Source organism: Taudactylus pleione, unplaced genomic scaffold (assembly GCF_031769625.1).
Source record: "Taudactylus pleione unplaced genomic scaffold, aTauple2 ptg000677l, whole genome shotgun sequence".
Classification (NCBI taxonomy): Eukaryota; Metazoa; Chordata; class Amphibia; order Anura; family Myobatrachidae; genus Taudactylus; species Taudactylus pleione.
Window position 1 is genome coordinate 1,295,274 of NW_028285079.1, and position 23,191 is coordinate 1,318,464.

The 23,191-nt window shown below is 44.8% G+C and overlaps 1 protein-coding gene across 9 annotated transcripts in view; it reads left to right on the forward strand.

Annotated features, from left to right (window-relative positions):
* STXBP5L (syntaxin binding protein 5L) overlaps positions 1-23,191 on the forward strand; it is a 581,790-nt gene that overhangs the window by 298,836 nt on the left and 259,763 nt on the right. For all 9 annotated transcript variants that reach the window (XM_088455906.1, XM_088455901.1, XM_088455909.1 and 6 more), the window contains one exon: positions 4,052-4,130. In XM_088455906.1, the coding sequence (XP_088312032.1) occupies positions 4,052-4,130 (79 nt within the window). The remainder of the gene's footprint in view (positions 1-4,051; positions 4,131-23,191) is intronic.

Sequence of the window (23,191 nt, forward strand, 5' to 3'; positions counted from 1 at the left end):
CTCCGTACAAAATTTGTCGGCCGTGTCTTCGGCTTTTCAGTCAATGTTGCAGACTGACATGCCTTCCAGGGCATCAAAACGCCCACTAATGGCGCAGGCGGCACAAGTATCGGACTCGGAGGGGTCCTCAGATGATGGGGAGGTTCCTGATGACACTGACTCGGACACATCGGTCCTGGAAGTGGATACCAAATCGTCCATTAATGTGCGAGCACTGGTAAGGGTGGTGCGTGCCATTCGCTTGATAGAGGATGAGGCACCAGCTCCTAAGTCGAAGTATCCTAGTTTTAAAAAGACTAAGGTGGCTTCTGCGGTGTTTCCCCTGTCTGATCAGTTGACGGATCATTTGGCGGTAGCTTGGCAGGCGCCCAGTAAGAGATTCCTACCTCAGAAGCGGTTGGCTTCTAATTACCCCTTTCCTGAGGCACATTGTAAGAAATGGGAAACTCCACCGGCGGTGGATTCTCACGTTACCCGTTTAATACGGAGCGCTACTTTGCCATTACCGTCTATATCCTCGCTGAAGGATCCCATGGACAGGAAAGTTGAGACTTGCTTGAAGTCTATTTACTCCCTCTCAGGGGCAGTGGCCCGGCCGTCCATGGCCATCTCCTGGGTGGCCAAGGCCATTGAGGGATGGGCTAATGCATTGGAGGATACCTTTCTGGACGACGCTTCGGATGTCCAGAGGGCGTTGTTGGGACAGATGAACGACGCTGCTTCCTACATTGGAGAAGCCTCTTTGGATGCTAGTCTGCTGACTTCTCGAGTATCGGCTGCAGCAGTGTCTGCCCGCCGATCCTTATGGCTGAGGTCCTGGAGAGCGGACTCTGATTCAAAGAAGGGCCTGGAGGCATTGCCTTTCAATGGAGAACTACTATTTGGTCCGGACTTGGACAAAATAGTGGATACCCTGGCTAAATCCAAGTCTGCTTTCCTCCCTTCGGCGGCAACGCCTGCCAAGGTCCGGAGCTCGGCTTTTCGTTCCTTTCGGGTTCAGGGTAAGGCAAAAGGTCAGTCCTTCCCGAGACAGTCTGCGAGTAAGACTGCCTCTAAACCCATGAAGCAAGCCTGGAGTGCTCGGCGCCCTTCTTCCAAGCAGGAAGATAAACCTTCGGTTTGATGGGACGGGCCTCCCTCTGGGGGACCTCAGAGTGGGAGGCCGACTTCTTCTATTTGCCCAGTGCTGGCACAATATCACCACGGATGCCTGGGTTCGAGAAGTGGTCTCCCAGGGGTACGCCCTGTCTTTTCGGCACAGACCACCCCACCAGTTTTTCTGCACGAGTCCTTCTCAGGACAATACCAAGGCGTTACAGATTCAGGAGGCTATAGCATCCTTGCTGAAAGCAGGGGTCATTGTTCCCGTTCCTCAATCACAACGAGGGACGGGGTACTATTCGTCTCTGTTTCTGGTGCAGAAACCCAATGGTTCTTATCGCCCTATCCTCAATTTGAAGTCTCTGAACAAATTCCTCAGAGTTCCCAAATTCAGGATGGAAACGTTACGCAGTTGCCTGAGCAGTTGCCGCCTGTCAGTCCATTTGGCTAGGAGAGTTCTGGGGTCCATGGTGTCGAAATTCGACATGGTGGAATTTGCCCAGTTCCATTCCCGGCCCCTGCAGGGGCTGATTCTATCGGAATGGAACGGGTTACCTCACCGGATCCGCTCTCAGATGCTGGTGTTGTCCCCGGAGGTTCAGCAGTCTTTGGCTTGGTGGCTTCAGACAGCTCATCTGGTCGAGGGGCACCCCTTTTGGTTCCCGGACTGGGTCCTGCTCACGACGGATGCCAGTCTCCGGGGTTGGGGGGCAGTGACCGGCTCCTTGTCGCTTCAGGATCGTTGGTCCGTGGAAGAAGCTCTTCTCCCCATCAACATCCTGGAACTGCGGGCAGTATACAGGGCCCTGCAGTCGTCCGGCCCCGCTCTTCACGGAAGGGCGGTTCAGGTGCAGTCCGACAACGCCACCACGGTGGCGTATATCAACCACCAAGGAGGAACTCGCAGTCGGGCAGCGATGTCGGAGGTGTCTCGCATTCTTGCTTGGGCGGAGTGTCACATTCCAGCGATCTCGGCAGTCTTCATTCCCAGAGTCCTCAATTGGGAGGCGGACTTCCTCAGCCGTCACGACGTGCATCCCGGGGAATGGTCGCTTCACCCAGAGGTGTTTCAGCTACTCGTGGACTGGTGGGGGCTGCCGGAACTGGACTTAATGGCCTCCCGTCACAATCACAAGTTGCCCGTTTCCGGGTCAAGGACAAGAGACACAGGCGCCTGTCTGGTTGACGCACTGTTGGTGAAATGGACGTTTCACCTGGCGTATCTGTTTCCTCCGATATCCCTACTTCCTCGGGTACTGCGGAACGGCGGCACGCTCGTGCTGGTGGCTCCGACGTGGCCCAGACGTCCTTGGTATTCCGATCTGAGGAGCCTCTCTATCGACGCTCCGTACCTTCTTCCTCAGCGTCGGGATCTGTTGTCTCAAGGGCCCTGCCTTTACCCGGATCTGGGTCGGCTGTCTTTGACGGTGTGGCTCTTGAGACAGCCGTCTTGAGTTATCGGGGTTTCTCCAGTTCGGTCATTGGTACCATGCTCAGGGCATGCAAGCCTGCTTCCGCACGGATTTACCACAGGGTGTGGCGCACTTACTTTCAGTGGTGTGAATCCAGAGGCTATGATCCTCAGGTGTTCCGAGTTTCCAGAATCTTGGAGTTCCTTCAATCAGGTTTGGACCTCGGCTTATGCCTTGCCTCTCTGAAGGTTCATGTGTCTGCTTTGTCCGTGTGGTTTCAACGACGAATTGCTATACTGCCAGATGTTCACACCTTTTTCCAGGGTGTTCTCCGGATCCAGCCTCCCTTCGTGCCTCCTGTGGCTCCTTGGGACTTGGCGGTGGTTCTACGGGTCTTGCAGGGTCCTCCTTTTGAGCCTCTTGAGTCGGTGGACCTCAAGTGGCTGACGTTTAAGACTGTTTTTCTCCTGGCAATTGCTTCTGCCAGGAGGGTGTCAAAATTGGGGGCGCTTTCCTGTCGCCCTCCTTTTCTGATTTTTCACCAGGACAGAGCGGTGCTCCGCACTCGTCCTGAGTTTTTGCCCAAAGTGGTCTCAAAGTTCCACATTAATCAGGAACTTGTTGTGCCAGCTTTTCAGTCTCCTGATCTTTCAGCTGGTGAGGCTTCCTTAGATGTAGTCCGGGTGCTTAGAATCTATGTGGACCTGACTGATTCGGTTAGGAAGTCTGACTCATTGTTTGTCCTCTTCGGTTTTCACAAGAGGGGTTGGCCGGCCAACAAACAAACATTAGCCCGTTGGCTTCGTTCCATTATTTGTGAGGCTTATGCACAGGAAGGTTTACCTGTGCCAGCCTCTGTTAAGGCTCATTCCACTCGTTCTGTGGGTCCCTCTTGGGCTGCTAGACGTGGCGCCTCTGCTGTTTAGCTGTGTAAGGCGGCCACTTGGTCTTCGATTCAAACGCTTTTGAGGTTCTATGCGTTTGACACCTTCGCCTCTCAGGATGCATCCTTCGGGCACCGGGTGCTCCTTTCAGCACAGGAGCGTCCCCGCCCTTAGTTGAACTGCTTTAGGACATCCCCAAGGTCAACCCTGTGGACCCCCTATGGACCCTGAAGTAGAAAACAAGAGATATGGTAAGAACTTACCTTTGTTATCTCTGTTTCTACGAAGTCCATAGGGTCCAGAGGGCGCCCGCCCTGACGCACCTGGCTTCAAATGGGCTGTGTGACTGGTCACCGGTTTTCCGTCTCCCATTTCTGTGAGTATGGTTTCTTGTGTGTTCCAGTCTTCCTTCTCTCTGTTTAGTCTCCTCCTCCGGCCTGGGCTGCTTACCAACTGAGCTGCTGTGGCTCGGGGGCGGGGTATGGAGGAGGATGGACCCAAGTGCATCCTGGGAGCAGCAAAGCTTTAACTGCGTGGTGCCCATGGATCCAGATCCAGCTATACCCCAAGGTCAACCCTGTGGACCCTATGGACTTCGTAGAAACAGAGATAACAAAGGTAAGTTCTTACCATATCTCTTGTTGTCTCTTATAGGGAAAAGTCAAAGAGATGGACGGAAACCTGAATCATGTAAACCCATTTTAAAAGTTGAATACAGAACATGTAAAAATAGGTAGGTCTGGTGTGTTGGGGCCGATAGTAATGCCTGAATCCCTACCAATAGGACTATCTGTAGCAGCAGGCAAGGTGTCTCATGTTTGTTCTCTCTAGGTCGCCTTTGTGAGCGTAACAATAAGAATTCTCTCTTACAGTAACTGTTTTTTAGCATTAACTTTTATATGTTGAGGAACCTGCAGGCTTCTAAGTACCTATTTTGTGAGGTATCAGGGTACGTACCTAACACGTAATCTAATTTTCCCTCCCCAGACTCATGACTGATATGTGGGGGGGGCCACATTAAATGCTATCACCACCATGTGTAACTGCACGCCTGGGGGCTCAGCGTCCCCTCCTCATCCTAACTCAGGCTGCAATAATCACCGGATGAGCAACCCTGACATAGGATGAGAGGATGGTTTTATACAGCTGAATTCTATCTGGTCCTGATCCCACGTAACGTCCTAATGATACAGAAATGTAATGTCAGTCAGTGGTGGAGATGTAATGATACAGAAATGTAATGTCAGTCAGTGGTGGAGATGTAATGATACAGAAATGTAATGTCAGTCAGTGGTGGAGATGTAATGATACAGAAATGTAATGTCTGTCAGTGGTGGAGATGTAATGATACAGAAATGTAATGTCAGTCAGTGGTGGAGATGTAATGATACAGAAATGTAATGTCTGTCAGTGGTGGAGATGTAATGATACAGAAATGTAATGTCTGTCAGTGGTGGAGATGTAATGATACAGAAATGTAATGTCAGTCAGTGGTGGAGATGTAATGATACAGAAATGTAATGTCAGTCAGTGGTGGAGATGTAATGATACAGAAATGTAATGTCTGTCAGTGGTGGAGATGTAATGATACAGAAATGTAATGTCAGTCAGTGGTGGAGATGTAATGATACAGAAATGTAATGTCAGTCAGTGGTGGAGATGTAATGATACAGAAATGTAATGTCAGTCAGTGGTGGAGATGTAATGATACAGAAATGTAATGTCTGTCAGTGGTGGAGATGTAATGATACAGAAATGTAATGTCAGTCAGTGGTGGAGATGTAATGATACAGAAATGTAATGTCAGTCAGTGGTGGAGATGTAATGATACAGAAATGTAATGTCAGTCAGTGGTGGAGATGTAATGATACAGAAATGTAATGTCAGTCAGTGGTGGAGATGTAATGATACAGAAATGTAATGTCAGTCAGTGGTGGAGATGTATTAAAGTTCTGATTGTCAGCAGACCGCACAGACTAGATCACAGCTCTGTCATTTATCTAAAGACCAAACTATAATCAATATTGCATTTGGCAACTTATGCATCATTTTTTTTTCACCCGTCTCCGAATAAATGACGACCGTTCTGTACGATCACCTCCGTGTAACACACACATTACAATTCCATTATTGATAATTTTTAATTCAGTTGTTTGTCAGAAGATAAAAAAAATGAGTGACTACGTCACACACAATACAATTCTGACCTGACATTGGCCACTCATACGTGCTACATGCGAGCTGCGCTGTAATCACACGGTTACACGCACTGCCCACCTCTACACAATTAGATGAAATATTACCCGCGCACACGATGAGATTATAGCTAGCGTTGGCTATCTACAGGCGATGTTATTGGATTGATTATCATATACACGCCCATCGATTGATTGTAACAGAGTGTAACTGACTGGTCAGTGTAACACGATGCCGATGGTAAAGGCTCCAGTAACGATATTTGTGATTACTTTCCTTCCGATGTTATCGGGCACTGTGCTGTAATACATACTGCGTAACACTGACGGCTCCCTCCTTCTCCTTGCTCTGGATCTTTCCAGCAGACATATATGTTATTATTGTACATAGCACAGAGTGCCAGCTGTTACCCATGATTGCCTGATAATAATAAGCAGTATTTGTTGGGCACTTCAGAAGAGCGGCAATGGGCTGCCTGCTGCACTCTGCTCAGGAAGATCAAATACATTAAAGCCTTGTTCTTGTACTAGGAATAGCTTTGTTGTGTAGAAAAGGTTTTTTCTTCTGTTTGAGCTCTTCAGAGAAGCAGCACTTTACCCCTGCCTGCCAGTCATTGCACAGACTACATACCCTTACATACTCTAACCCTTCTATGTATTACATACCCTAACCCTTCTATGTATTACATACTCTAACCCTTCTATGTATTACATACTCTAACCCTTCTATGTATTACATACCCTAACCCTTCTATGTATTACATACTCTAACCCTTCTATGTATTACATACCCTAACCCTTCTATGTATTACATACTCTAACCCTTCTATGTATTACATACCCTAACCCTTCTATGTATTACATACTCTAACCCTTCTATGTATTACATACTCTAACCCTTCTATGTATTACATACTCTAACCCTTCTATGTATTACATACTCTAACCCTTCTATGTATTACATACTCTAACCCTTCTATGTATTACATACCCTAACCCTTCTATGTATTACATACTCTAACCCTTCTATGTGTTACATACAATGCACCAGCTATATAATGCAAATACTAACCTGCTATGTATTACATAACCTAACCCTTCTATGTGTTACATACAATGCACCAGCTATATAATGCAAATACTAACCTGCTATGTATTACATAACCTAACCCTTCTATGTGTTACATACAATGCACCTGCTATATACAGCAAATACTAACCTGCTATGTATTACATACCCTAACCCTTCTATGTGTTACATACAATGCACCTGCTATATACTGCAAATACTAACCTGCTATGTATTACATACCCTAACCCTTCTATGTGTTACATACAATGCACCTGCTATATACTGCAAATACTAACCTGCTATGTATTACATACCCTAACCCTTATATGTGTTACATACAATGCACCTGCTATGTACTGCAAATACTAACCTGCTATGTATTACATACCCTACTCCTGCTATATACTGCAAATACTAACCTGCTATGTATAACATACACTACTCCTGCTATGTATTGCATACACTACACCTGCTATGTATTAGATGCACTACACCTGCTATGTATTACATGCACTACCCCTACTATGTATAACATACACTACACCTGCTATGTATTACATACACTACACCTGCTATATATTACATGCACTACACCTGCTATGTATTACATGTACTACACCTGCTATGTATTACATACACTACACCTGCTATGTATTACATGCACTACACCTGCTATGTATTACATGTACTACACCTGCTATGTATTACATACACTACACCTGCTATGTATTACATGCACTACACCTGCTATGTATTACATGTACTACACCTGCTATGTATTACATGCACTACCCCTGCTATGTATAACATGCACTACACCTGCTATGTATTACATACACTACACCTGCTAGGTATTACATACACTACACCTGCTATGTATTACATACACTACACCTGCTATGTATTACATGTACTACACCTGCTATGTATTACATACACTACACCTGCTATGTATTACATACACTACACCTGCTATGTATTACATGTACTACACCTGCTATGTATTACATACACTACACCTGCTAGGTATTACATAGACTACACCTGCTATATACTGCAAATACTAACCTGCTATGTATTACATACACTACTCCTGCTATATACAGCAAATATTAACCTGCTATGTATTACATACACTACACCTGCTATGTATTACATACACTACTCCTGCTATATACAGCAAATATTAACCTGCTATGTATTAGATGCACTACACCTGCTATGTATTACATACACTACACCTGCTATGTATTACATGCACTACACCTGCTATGTATTACATGTACTACACCTGCTATGTATTACATACACTACACCTGCTATGTATTACATACACTACACCTGCTATGTATTACATGCACTACACCTGCTATGTATTACAAGCACTACACCTGCTATGTATTACAAGCACTACACCTGCTATGTATTACATACACTGCACCTGCTATGTATTACATACACTACACCTGCTATGTATTACATACACTACACCTGCTATGTATTACATACACTACACCTGCTATGTATTACATACACTACACCTGCTATGTATTACATACACTACACCTGCTATGTATTACATGCACTACCCCTACTATGTATAACATACACTACACCTGCTATGTATTACATACACTACACCTGCTATGTATTACATACACTACACCTGCTATGTATTACATACACTACACCTGCTATGTATTACATACACTACACCTGCTATGTATTACATGCACTACACCTGCTATGTATTACATACACTACACCTGCTATGTATTACATACACTACACCTGCTATGTATTAGATGCACTACACCTGCTATGTATTACATACACTACACCTGCTATGTATTACATACACTACACCTGCTATGTATTACATACACTACACCTGCTATGTATTACATACACTACACCTGCTATGTATTACATGCACTACACCTGCTATGTATTACATGCACTACACCTGCTATGTATTACATACACTACACCTGCTATGTATTACATACACTACATCTGCTATGTATTACATACACTACACCTGCTATGTATGCTATGTATTACACCTGCTATGTATTACATGTACTACACCTGCTATGTATTACATGCACTACACCTGCTATGTATTACATGTACTACACCTGCTATGTATTACATACACTACACCTGCTATGTATTACATACACTACACCTGCTATGTATTACATGCACTACACCTGCTATGTATTACAAGCACTACACCTGCTATGTATTACATACACTGCACCTGCTATGTATTACATACACTGCACCTGCTATGTATTACATACACTACACCTGCTATGTATTACATACGCTACACCTGCTATGTATTACATACACTACACCTGCTATGTATTACATACACTACACCTGCTATGTATTACATACACTACACCTGCTATGTATTACATGCACTACCCCTACTATGTATAACATACACTACACCTGCTATGTATTACATACACTACACCTGCTATGTATTACATACACTACACCTGCTATGTATTACATGCACTACACCTGCTATGTATTACATGCACTACACCTGCTATGTATTACATGTACTACACCTGCTATGTATTACATGCACTACACCTGCTATGTATTACATGCACTACACCTGCTATGCATTACATGCACTACACCTGCTATGCATTACATGCACTACACCTGCTATGCATTACATGCACTACACCTGCTATGCATTACATACACTACACCTGCTATGCATTTTATACACTACACCTGCTATGCATTACATGCACTACACCTGCTATGTATTACATGCACTACACCTGCTATGTATTACATACACTACACCTGCTATGTATTACATGCACTACACCTGCTATGTATTACATGCACTACACCTGCTATGTATTACATAGACTACACCTGCTATGTATTACATACACTACACCTGCTATGTATTACATACACTACACCTGCTATGTATTACATGCTCTACACCTGCTATGTATTACATACACTACACCTGCTATGTATTACATACACTACACCTGCTATGTATTACATGCACTACACCTGCTATGTATTACATGCACTACACCTGCTATGTATTACAAGCACTACACCTGCTATGTATTACATGCACTACACCTGCGTATGTATTACATGCACTACACCTAAGTATGTATTACATGCACTACCCCTGCTATGTATTACATGCACTACCCCTGCTATGTATAACATGCACTACACCTGCTATGTATTACATGCACTACCCCTGCTATGTATAACATGCACTACACCTGCTATGTATTACATACACTACACCTGCTAGGTATTACATACACTACACCTGCTATGTATTACATGTACTACACCTGCTATGTATTACATACACTACACCTGCTATGTATTACATACACTACACCTGCTATGTATTACATGTACTACACCTGCTATGTATTACATACACTACACCTGCTAGGTATTACATACACTACTCCAGCTATATACTGCAAATACTAACCTGCTATGTATTACATACACTACTCCTGCTATGTATTACATGTACTACACCTGCTATGTATTACATACACTACACCTGCTATGTATTACATACACTACTCCTGCTATATACCACAATTACTAACCTGCTATGTATTACATACACTACTCCTGCTATATACTGCAAATACTAACCTGCTATGTATTACATACACTACTCCTGCTATATACAGCAAATATTAACCTGCTATGTATTACATACACTACACCTGCTATATACAGCAAATATTAACCTGCTATGTATTACATACACTACACCTGCTATGTATTAGATGCACTACACCTGCTATGTATTACATACACTACACCTGCTATGTATTACATGCACTACACCTGCTATGTATTACATGTACTACACCTGCTATGTATTACATACACTACACCTGCTATGTATTACATACACTACACCTGCTATGTATTACATACACTACACCTGCTATGTATTACAAGCACTACACCTGCTATGTATTACATGCACTACACCTGCTATGTATTACATGCTCTACACCTGCTATGTATTACATACACTACACCTGCTATGTATTACATACACTACACCTGCTATGTATTACATACACTACACCTGCTATGTATTACATGCACTACACCTGCTATGTATTACATACACTACACCTGCTATGTATTACATACACTACACCTGCTATGTATTACATACACTACACCTATGTATTACATACACTACACCTGCTATGTATTACATGCACTACACCTGCTATGTATTACATACACTACACCTGCTATGTATTACATACACTACATCTGCTATGTATTACATACACTACACCTGCTATGTATGCTATGTATTACATACACTACACCTGCTATGTATTACATACACTACACCTGCTATGTATTACATACACTACACCTGCTATGTATTACATGTACTACACCTGCTATGTATTACATGCACTACACCTGCTATGTATTACATACACTACACCTGCTATGTATTAGATGCACTACACCTGCTATGTATTACATGCACTACACCTGCTATGTATTACATACACTATACCTGCTATGTATTACATACACTACACCTGCTATGTATTACATACACTACACCTGCTATGTATTATATGCACTACACCTGCTATGTATTACATGTACTACACCTGTTATGTATAACATACACTACACCTGCTATGTATTACATACACTACACCTGCTATGTATTACATGCACTACACCTGCTATGTATTACATGCACTACACCATGTTTGTATTACATACACTACACCTGCTATGTATTACATGCACTACACCTGCTATGTATTACATGCACTACACCTGCTATGTATTACATACACTACACCTGCTATGTATTACATGCACTACACCTGCTATGTATTACATGTACTACACCTGTTATGTATAACATACACTACACCTGCTATGTATTACATACACTACACCTGCTATGTATTACATGCACTACACCTGCTATGTATTACATGCACTACACCATGTATGTATTACATACACTACACCTGCTATGTATTACATGCACTACACCTGCTATGTATTACATGCACTACACCTGCTATATACTGCAAATACTAACCTGCTATGTATTACATGCACTACACCTGCTATATACTGCAAATACTAACCTGCTATGTATTACATACACTACACCTGCTATGTATTACATACACTACACCTGCTTTGTATTACATGCACTACACCTGCTATGTATTACATGCACTACACCTGCTATGTATTACATACACTACACCTGCTATATATTACATACACTACACCTGCTATGTATTACATACACTACACCTGCTATGTATTAGATGCACTACACCTGCTATGTATTAGATGCACTACACCTGCTATGTATTACATACACTACACCTGCTATGTATTACATACACTACACCTGCTATGTATTAGATGCACTACACCTGCTATGTATTACATACACTACACCTGCTATATATTACATACACTGCACCTGCTATGTATTACATACACTGCACCTGCTATGTATTACATACACTACACTTGCTATGTATTACATACACTACACCTGCTATGTATTACATACACTACACCTGCTATGTATTACATGCACTACACCTGCTATGTATTACATACACTGCACCTGCTATGTATTACATACACTGCACCTGCTATGTATTACATGCACTACACCTGCTATGTATTACCTGCACTACACCTGCTATGTATTACATGCACTACACCTGCTATGTATTACATACACTACACCTGCTATATATTACATACACTGCACCTGTTATGTATTACATACACTACACCTGTTATGTATTACATACACTACACCTGCTATGTATTACATACACAACACCTGCTATGTATTACATACACTACACCTGCTATGTATTACATGCACTACACCTGCTATGTATTACATGCACTACACCTGCTATGTATTACATGCACTACACCTGCTATGTATTACATAGACTACACCTGCTATGTATTACATGCACTACACCTGCTATGTATTACATGCACTACACCTGCTATGTATTACATACACTACACCTGCTATGTATTACATGCACTACACCTGCTATGTATTACATGCACTACACCTGCTATGTATTACATACACTACACCTGCTATGTATTACATGCACTACACCTGCTATGTATTACATGTACTACACCTGCTATGTATTACATACACTACACCTGCTATGTATTACATACACTGCACCTGCTATGTATTACATGCACTACACCTGCTATGTATTACATGTACTACACCTGCTATGTATTACATGCACTACCCCTGCTATGTATTACATGCACTACACCTGCTATGTATTACATGCACTACACCTGCTATGTATTACATGCACTACACCTGCTATGTATTACAAACACTACACCTGCTATGTATTACATACACTACACCTGCTATGTATTACATGCACTACACCTGCTATGCATTACATGCACTACACCTGCTATGTATTACATGCACTACACCTGCTATGTATTACATACACTACACCTGCTATGTATTACATGCACTACACCTGCTATGTATTACATTCACTACACCTGCTATGTATTACATGCACTACACCTGCTATGTATTACAAGCACTACACCTGCTATGCATTACATGCACTACACCTGCTATGTATTACATGCACTACACCTGCTATGTATTACATAGACTACACCTGCTATGTATTACATACACTACACCTGCTATGTATTACATAGACTACACCTGCTATGTATTACATGCACTACACCTGCTATGTATTACATGCACTACACCTGCTATGTATTACATACACTACACCTGCTATGTATTACATACACTACACCTGCTATGTATTACATGCACTACACCATGTATGGATTACATACACTACACCTGCTATGTATTACATGCACTAAACCATGTATGTATTACATTCACTACACCTGCTATGTATTACATACACTACACCTGCTATGTATTACATGCACTACACCTGCTATGTATTACATACACTACACCTGCTATGTATTACATGCACTACACCTGCTATGTATTACAAACACTACACCTGCTATGTATTACATACACTACACCTGCTATGTATTACATACACTACACCTGCTATGTATTACATGCACTACACCTGGCTATGTATTACATACACTACACCTGCTATGTATTACATGCACTACACCTGCTATGTATTACATACACTACACCTGCTATGTATTACATACACTACACCTGCTATGTATTACATGCACTACCCCTGCTATGTATAACATGCACTACACCTGCTATGTATTACATACACTACACCTGCTATGTATTACATAGACTACACCTGCTATGTATTACATGCACTACCCCTGCTATGTATTACATGCACTACACCTGCTATGTATTACATGCACTACACCTTCTATGTATTACATACACTACAGCTGAAATCCTGACTCCTATCATTAGCCCCACCCGACATACCGAACGAAGGTAAGCCGGGTATCTTAGTGTCTAGCCATGGGGGGGAAGTGGGAAGGGTTAGGTTTAGGGACCCCCCAAGGGACTTAAGGTTAGGCACCCCCAGTAGGGTTAGGGTAGGGACAGGGGGGGTTAGGCACCACTAGGGGGGGTTAGGGTTAGGCACCACTAGGGGGGGTTAGGGTTAGTGGGGTTAGGTTTAGGCACTAACAGGGGGGGGGCGTTAGGGTTAGGCACTAGGAGTGTAGGTTAGGGTTAGGCACCAATAAGGGAGGGTTAGAGGGGGGGAGAAGGGAGGGTTAGGGGGGGGAGAAGGGAGGGTTAGGTTACTTTCCAGCCCCAGTCAGGAATTAGTATTTCAGCCGCTGACATTAAATACCGATTCCTTGGACAATGAATTGCCTATACTGAGTCCGGTTTCCATCAAAGTTTTCTGCTATTTGTATCATTGATTCTGCTGGTTTGGCTACTGGTTCTGATTGAGCAGCTGCTAGAGATTGCAGTACACGAGCAGTCTGGATTTCATCCATCCTAACTTACATTGCTGCAAGCTGTAGATCTGGAACCACCTTATTAAGTGCAGCTTCCGTCCCTGGCCCTGAGCTTCTGTGGGATCCATTATAAAGGTCTAGGTGATTCTGTCACAATTTATGAGTATATTACTTAATATTTTCACTTAGGTTAGACCCAACTGCAGTGATTTCCAAAAGTATGGCAATAAGCGGCGAGCTACCCAATCAATGTATTATGGACAGATGTTGCTCACCTCTCATGAGGTATTACTTCAGGCAGAGCTTGTAGTCAATATAGTATGGGGGTCGGGTACACAAAAGTATCATCAGGCAAGCAGGCAAGGTAAGAGGCATAGGCAGCTTCCAAATTCAAGTCCAGGGTCTCATACACAGAAAATCCAGCAAGTAGATAGGAATGAGATGAAGACAATAGTCTATGTAGAGCAGGCCGAGTCAGTACAGATTGTTAGAGTAGGAGGAAGCAGAGCGGGTACATGGTTAATAACCAAAGTCTAGAATTCAGAAACTCAAGAGCAAAAGTCTAATCACCTAGCAAAGAGCGTTAGGTGTTTATTTTATGGCGAAAGGGACAGGGATCCGAGCTGATAAGACATCCCCCCAATGAGCACGCGCTCTCGGCTTTCAAACTGCTTCTGTCCCTTCTAGTGTGGAAGCGATAGAGGCAAACACTTAAAATCCAGAGCATCTGGCCAATGTACCATAGTAGGACCTCTGGAGCTGATAGGAGTGAATGGCTCTGAATGAGCATGCTGCTGTATGTGACAGTATAAATAACAGGACACCCACATTTCCTGAGCATGCTGCTGTATGTGACAGTATAAATACAGGACACCCACATTTCCAGAGCATGCTGCTGCTGTATGTGACAGTATAAATAACAGGACACCACATTTCCTGAGCATGCTGCTGCTGTATGTGACAGTATAAATTACAGGACACCCACATTTCCTGAGCATGCTGCTGCTGTATGTGACAGTATAAATTACAGGACACCACATTTCCTGAGCATGCTGCTGTTGTATGTGACAGTATAAATTACAGGACACCCACATTTCCTGAGCATGCTGCTGCTGTATGTGACAGTATAAATTACAGGACACCCACATTTCCCGAGCATGCTGCTGCTGTATGTGACAGTATAAATAACAGGACACCACATTTCCTGAGCATGCTGCTGCTGTATGTGACAGTATAAATAACAGGACACCACGTTTCCTGAGCATGCTGCTGCTGTATGTGACAGTATAAATTACAGGACACCCACATTTCCTGAGCATGCTGCTGTATGTGACAGTATAAATAACAGGACACCACATTTCCTGAGCATGCTGCTGTATGTGACAGTATAAATTACAGGACACCCACATTTCCTGAGCATGCTGCTGTATGTGACAGTATAAATTACAGGACACCACATTTCCTGAGCATGCTGCTGTTGTATGTGACAGTATAAATTACAGGACACCCACATTTCCTGAGCATGCTGCTGTTGTATGTGACAGTATAAATTACAGGACACCCACATTTCCTGAGCATGCTGCTGCTGTATGTGACAGTATAAATAACAGGACACCACATTTCCTGAGCATGCTGCTGCTGTATGTGACAGTATAAATAACAGGACACCACATTTCCTGAGCATGCTGCTGCTGTATGTGACAGTATAAATTACAGGACACCCACATTTCCTGAGCATGCTGCTGCTGTATGTGACAGTATAAATAACAGGACACCACATTTCCTGAGCATGCTGCTGCTGTATGTGACAGTATAAATTACAGGACACCCACATTTCCTGAGCATGCTGCTGCTGTATGTGACAGTATAAATTACAGGACACCACATTTCCTGAGCATGCTGCTGTTGTATGTGACAGTATAAATTACAGGACACCCACATTTCCTGAGCATGCTGCTGCTGTATGTGACAGTATAAATTACAGGACACCCACATTTCCCGAGCATGCTGCTGCTGTATGTGACAGTATAAATAACAGGACACCACATTTCCTGAGCATGCTGCTGCTGTATGTGACAGTATAAATAACAGGACACCACATTTCCTGAGCATGCTGCTGCTGTATGTGACAGTATAAATTACAGGACACCCACATTTCCTGAGCATGCTGCTGTATGTGACAGTATAAATAACAGGACACCACATTTCCTGAGCATGCTGCTGTATGTGACAGTATAAATTACAGGACACCCACATTTCCTGAGCATGCTGCTGTATGTGACAGTATAAATTACAGGACACCACATTTCCTGAGCATGCTGCTGTTGTATGTGACAGTATAAATTACAGGACACCCACATTTCCTGAGCATGCTGCTGCTGTATGTGACAGTATAAATAACAGGACACCACATTTCCTGAGCATGCTGCTGCTGTATGTGACAGTATAAATAACAGGACACCACATTTCCTGAGCATGCTGCTGCTGTATGTGACAGTATAAATTACAGGACACCCACATTTCCTGAGCATGCTGCTGCTGTATGTGACAGTATAAATAACAGGACACCCACATTTCCTGAGCATGCTGCTGCTGTATGTGACAGTATAAATTACAGGACACCCACATTTCCTGAGCATGCTGCTGCTGTATGTGACAGTATAAATTACAGGACACCCACATTTCCTGAGCATGCTGCTGCTGTATGTGACAGTATAAATACAGGACACCACATTTCCTGAGCATGCTGCTGTATGTGACAGTATAAATACAGGACACCACATTTCCTGAGCATGCTGCTGTCTGTATGTGACAGTATAAATACAGGACACCCACATTTCCTGAGCATGCTGCTGCTGTATGTGACAGTATAAATAACAGGACACCCACATTTCCTGAGCATGCTGCTGTATGTGACAGTATAAATACAGGACACCACATTTCCTGAGCATGCTGCTGTCTGTATGTGACAGTATAAATACAGGACACCCACATTTCCTGAGCATGCTGCTGCTGTATGTGACAGTATAAATACAGGACACCACATTTCCTGAGCATGCTGCTGTCTGTATGTGACAGTATAAATACAGGACACCCACATTTCCTGAGCATGCCGCTGCTGTATGTGACAGTATAAATAACAGGACACCCACATTTCCTGAGCATGCTGCTGCTGTATGTGACAGTATAAATTACAGGACACCCACATTTCCTGAGCATGCTGCTGCTGTATGTGACAGTATAAATTACAGGACACCCACATTTCCTGAGCATGCTGCTGCTGTATGTGACAGTATAAATTACAGGACACCCACATTTCCTGAGCATGCTGCTGCTGTATGTGACAGTATAAATACAGGACACCCACATTTCCTGAGCATGCTGCTGTATGTGACATCCACGTATAGCAGTCTGGGCATGCAGGGAATGTGTTGTTGTGCAGCTATATTGCAGAGAGAGGTTACCACGTAATATTACAGTGATTAATGCAGGCCAAGGCCCAGATAGCATTATTCATATCGCAGTCTTTTATGTTGTGTAATGTGTGATTCATGTGCTGTTTACTAATCACTGATACAACATACTTCACGCTCTCCTGTGCCGCTGGCCCATAGAGATCATTTATCTTCTCATAGCTTTCCAATCTACAGACCCTTGTTCCTCACTATGTAACCTATAACCAGGCTGTGTGCAGCAGGGCTTTATAGCATCCACGGGGTTTCATTTTGCTTACAAAACAAATATTATTATTCTTTAAATACCTCCATATCATAGGGGGAGTATAACAACATAATGTTATAAACTTGGTTACAAAGAACAACTAGGTCCATAACAAGTGCTAATGCTCCAAACTACTAACGCTCTATATGGGCTCTCAGAACTTGCTTCCTTATTAAAGCCATCCAGCTCTCATACTAACCCAACGCTCTATCCTCTTCACTCACTGTCTCTCCCCTCTGTGTCACCCCTGTCTGTCTGCCTCTCCTCTATACAGTGTAATCTCTCATCCTAACCCACCACTCTATGCTCCTCACTCACTGTCTCTCCCCTCTGTGTTACCACTGTCTGTCTGCCTCTCCTCTATACAGTGTAATCTCTCATCCTAACCCACCTCTCTATGCTCCTCACTCACTGTCTCTCCGCTCTGTGTCACCCCTGTCTGTCTGCCTCTCCCCTATACAGTGTAATCTCTCATCCTAACCCACCTCTCTATGCTCCTCACTCACTGTCTCTCCCCTCTGTGTCACCCCTGTCTGTCTGCCTCTCCCCTATACAGTGTAATCTCTCATCCTAACCCACCACTCTATGCTCCTCACTCACTGTCTCTCCCCTCTGTGTCACCCCTGTCTGTCTGCCTCTCCTCTATACAGTGTAATCTCTCATCCTAACCCACCTCTCTATGCTCCTCACTCACTGTCTCTCCCCTCTGTGTCACCCCTGTCTGTCTGCCTCTCCTCTATAGTGTGTAACCTCTCATCCTAACCCACCTCTCTATGCTCCTCACTCACTGTCTCTCCCCTCTGTGTGAACCTGGTCTGTCTGCCTCTCCTCTATACAGTGTAATCTCTCATCCTAACCCACCGCTCTATGCTCCTCACTCACTGTCTCTCCCCTCTGTGTTACCACTGTCTGTCTGCCTCTCCTCTATACAGTGTAATCTCTCATCCTAACCCACCACTCTATGCTCCTCACTCACTGTCTCTCCCCTCTGTGTCACCCCTGTCTGTCTGCCTCTCCCCTATACAGTGTAATCTCTCATCCTAACCCACCTCTCTATGCTCCTCACTCACTGTCTCTCCCCTCTGTGTCACCCCTGTCTGTCTGCCTCTCCCCTATACAGTGTAATCTCTCATCCTAACCCACCTCTCTATGCTCCTCACTCACTGTCTCTCCCCTCTGTGTCACCCCTGTCTGTCTGCCTCTCCTCTATACAGTGTAATCTCTCATCCTAACCCACCACTCTATGCTCCTCACTCACTGTCTCTCCCCTCTGTGTCACCCCTGTCTGTCTGCCTCTCCTCTATACAGTGTAATCTCTCATCCTAACCCACCTCTCTATGCTCCTCACTCACTGTCTCTCCCCTCTGTGTCACCCCTGTCTGTCTGCCTCTCCTCTATAGTGTGTAACTTCTCATCCAAACCCACCTCTCTATGCTCCTCACTCACTGTCTCTCCCCTCTGTGTGAACCTGGTCTGTCTGCCTCTCCTCTATACAGTGTAATCTCTCATCCTAACCCACCACTCTATGCTCCTCACTCACTGTCTCTCCTCTGTGTCACCCCTGTCTGTCTGCCTCTCCCCTATACAGTGTAATCTCTCATCCTAACCCACCTCTCTATGCTCCTCACTCACTGTCTCTCCCCTCTGTGTCACCCCTGTCTGTCTGCCTCTCCTCTATACAGTGTAATCTCTCATCCTAACCCACCACTCTATGCTCCTCACTCACTGTCTCTCCCCTCTGTGTCACCCCTGTCTGTCTGCCTCTCCTCTATACAGTGTAATCTCTCATCCTAACCCACCTCTCTATGCTCCTCACTCACTGTCTCTCCCCTCTGTGTCACCCCTGTCTGTCTGCCTCTCCTCTATAGTGTGTAACCTCTCATCCAAATCCACCTCTCTATGCTCCTCACTCACTGTCTCTCCCCTCTGTGTGAACCTGGTCTGTCTGCCTCTCCTCTATATAGTGTAATCTCTCATCCTAACCCACCACTCTATGCTCCTCACTCACTGTCTCTCTCCTCTGTGTCACCCCTGTCTGTCTGCCTCTCCTCTATACAGTGTAATCTCTCATCCTAACCCACCGCTCTATGCTCCTCACTCACTGTCTCTCTCCTCTGTGTCACCCCTGTCTGTCTGCCTCTCCTCTATACAGTGTAATCTCTCATCCTAACCCACCGCTCTATGCTCCTCACTCACTGTCTCTCTCCTCTGTCACCCCTGTCTGTCTGCCTCTCCTCTATACAGTGTAATCTCTCATCCTAACCCACCGCTCTATGCTCCTCACTCACTGTCTCTCCCCTCTGTGTCACCCCTGTCTGTCTGCCTCTCCTCTATACAGTGTAATCTCTCATCCTAACCCACCACTCTATGCTCCTCACTCACTGTCTCTCCCCTCTGTGTTAACACTGTCTGTCTGCCTCTCCTCTATACAGTGTAACCTCTCATCCTAACCCACTACTCTATGCTCCTCACTCACTGTCTCTCCCATCTGTGTCACCCCTGTCTGTCTGCCTCTCCCCTATACAGTGTAATCTCTCATCCTAACCCACCTCTCTATGCTCCTCACTCACTGTCTCTCCCCTCTGTGTCACTCCTGTCTGTCTGCCCCTCCCCTATACAGTGTAATCTCTAATCCTAACCCACCTCTCTATCCTCTTCACTCACTGTCTCTCCCCTCTGTGTGACCCTGGTCTGTCTGCCTCTCCTCTATACAGTGTAATCTCTCATCCTAACCCACCACTCTATGCTCCTCACTCACTGTCTCTCTCCTCTGTGTCACCCCTGTCTGTCTACCCCTCCCCTATAGAGTGTAATCTCTCATCCTAACCCACCTCTCTATGCTCCTCACTCACTGTCTCTCTCCTCTGTGTCACCCCTGTCTGTCTGCCTCTCCTCTATACAGTGTAATCTCTCATCCTAACCCACCACTCTATGCTCCTCACTCACTGTCTCTCCCCTCTGTGTTACCACTGTCTGTCTGCCTCTCCTCTATACAGTGTAATCTCTCATCCTAACCCACCACTCTATGCTCCTCACTCACTGTCTCTCCCCTCTGTGTCACCCCTGTCTGTCTGCCTCTCCCCTATACAGTGTAATCTCTCATCCTAACCCACCTCTCTATGCTCCTCACTCACTGTCTCTCCCCTCTGTGTCACTCCTGTCTGTCTGCCCCTCCCCTATACAGTGTAATCTCTAATCCTAACCCACCTCTCTATCCTCTTCACTCACTGTCTCTCCCCTCTGTGTGACCCTGGTCTGTCTGCCTCTCCTCTATACAGTGTAATCTCTCATCCTAACCCACCACTCTATGCTCCTCACTCACTGTCTCTCTCCTCTGTGTCACCCCTGTCTGTCTACCCCTCCCCTATAGAGTGTAATCTCTCATCCTAACCCACCTCTCTATGCTCCTCACTCACTGTCTCTCTCCTCTGTGTCACCCCTGTCTGTCTGCCTCTCCTCTATACAGTGTAATCTCTCATCCTAACCCACCACTCTATGCTCCTCACTCACTGTCTCTCCCCTCTGTGTTACCACTGTCTGTCTGCCTCTCCTCTATACAGTGTAATCTCTCATCCTAACCCACCACTCTATGCTCCTCACTCACTGTCTCTCCCCTCTGTGTCACCCCTGTCTGTCTGCCTCTCCCCTATACAGTGTAATCTCTCATCCTAACCCCCCTCTCTATGCTCCTCACTCACTGTCTCTCCCCTCTGTGTCACCCCTTTCTGTCTGCCTCTCCCCTATACAGTGTAATCTCTCATCCTAACCCACCTCTCTATGCTCCTCAGTCACTGTCTCTCCCCTCTGTGTCACCCCTGTCTGTCTGCCTCTCCTCTATACAGTGTAATCTCTCATCCTAACCCACCACTCTATGCTCCTCACTCACTGTCTCTCCCCTCTGTGTCACCCCTGTCTGTCTGCCTCTCCTCTATACAGTGTAATCTCTCATGCTAACCCACCTCTCTATGCTCCTCACTCACTGTCTCTCCCCTCTGTGTCACCCCTGTCTGTCTGCCTCTCCTCTATAGTGTGTAACCTCTCATCCTAATCCACCTCTCTATGCTCCTCACTCACTGTCTCTCCCCTCTGTGTGAACCTGGTCTGTCTGCCTCTCCTCTATACAGTGTAATCTCTCATCCTAACCCACCACTCTATGCTCCTCACTCACTGTCTCTCCTCTGTGTCACCACTGTCTGTCTGCCCCTCCCCTATAGTGTAAGCTCTCATCCTAACCCACCTCTCTATGCTCCTCACTCACTGTCTTTCCCCTCTGTGTCACCCCTGTCTGTCTGCCTCTCCTCTATACAGTGTAATCTCTCATCCTAACCCACCGCTCTATGCTCCTCACTCACTGTCTTTCCCCTGTGTGTCACCCCTGTCTGTCTGCCTCTCCTCTATACAGTGTAATCTCTCATCCTAACCCACCACTCTATGCTCCTCACTCACTGTCTCTCTCCTCTGTGTCACCCCTGTCTGTCTGCCTCTCCTCTATACAGTGTAATCTCTCATCCTAACCCTCCGCTCTGTGCTCCTCACTCACTGTCTCTCTCCTCTGTGTCACCCCTGTCTGTCTGCCTCTCCCCTATACAGTGTAAGCTCTCATCCTAACCCACCTCTCTATGCTCCTCACTCATTGTCTCTCCCTTCTGTGCTACGACTGTCTGTCTGCCTCTCCTCTATACATTGTAACCTCTCATCCTAACCCAACTCTCTATGCTCCTCACTCACTGTCTCTCCCCTCTGTGTCACTCCTGTCTGTCT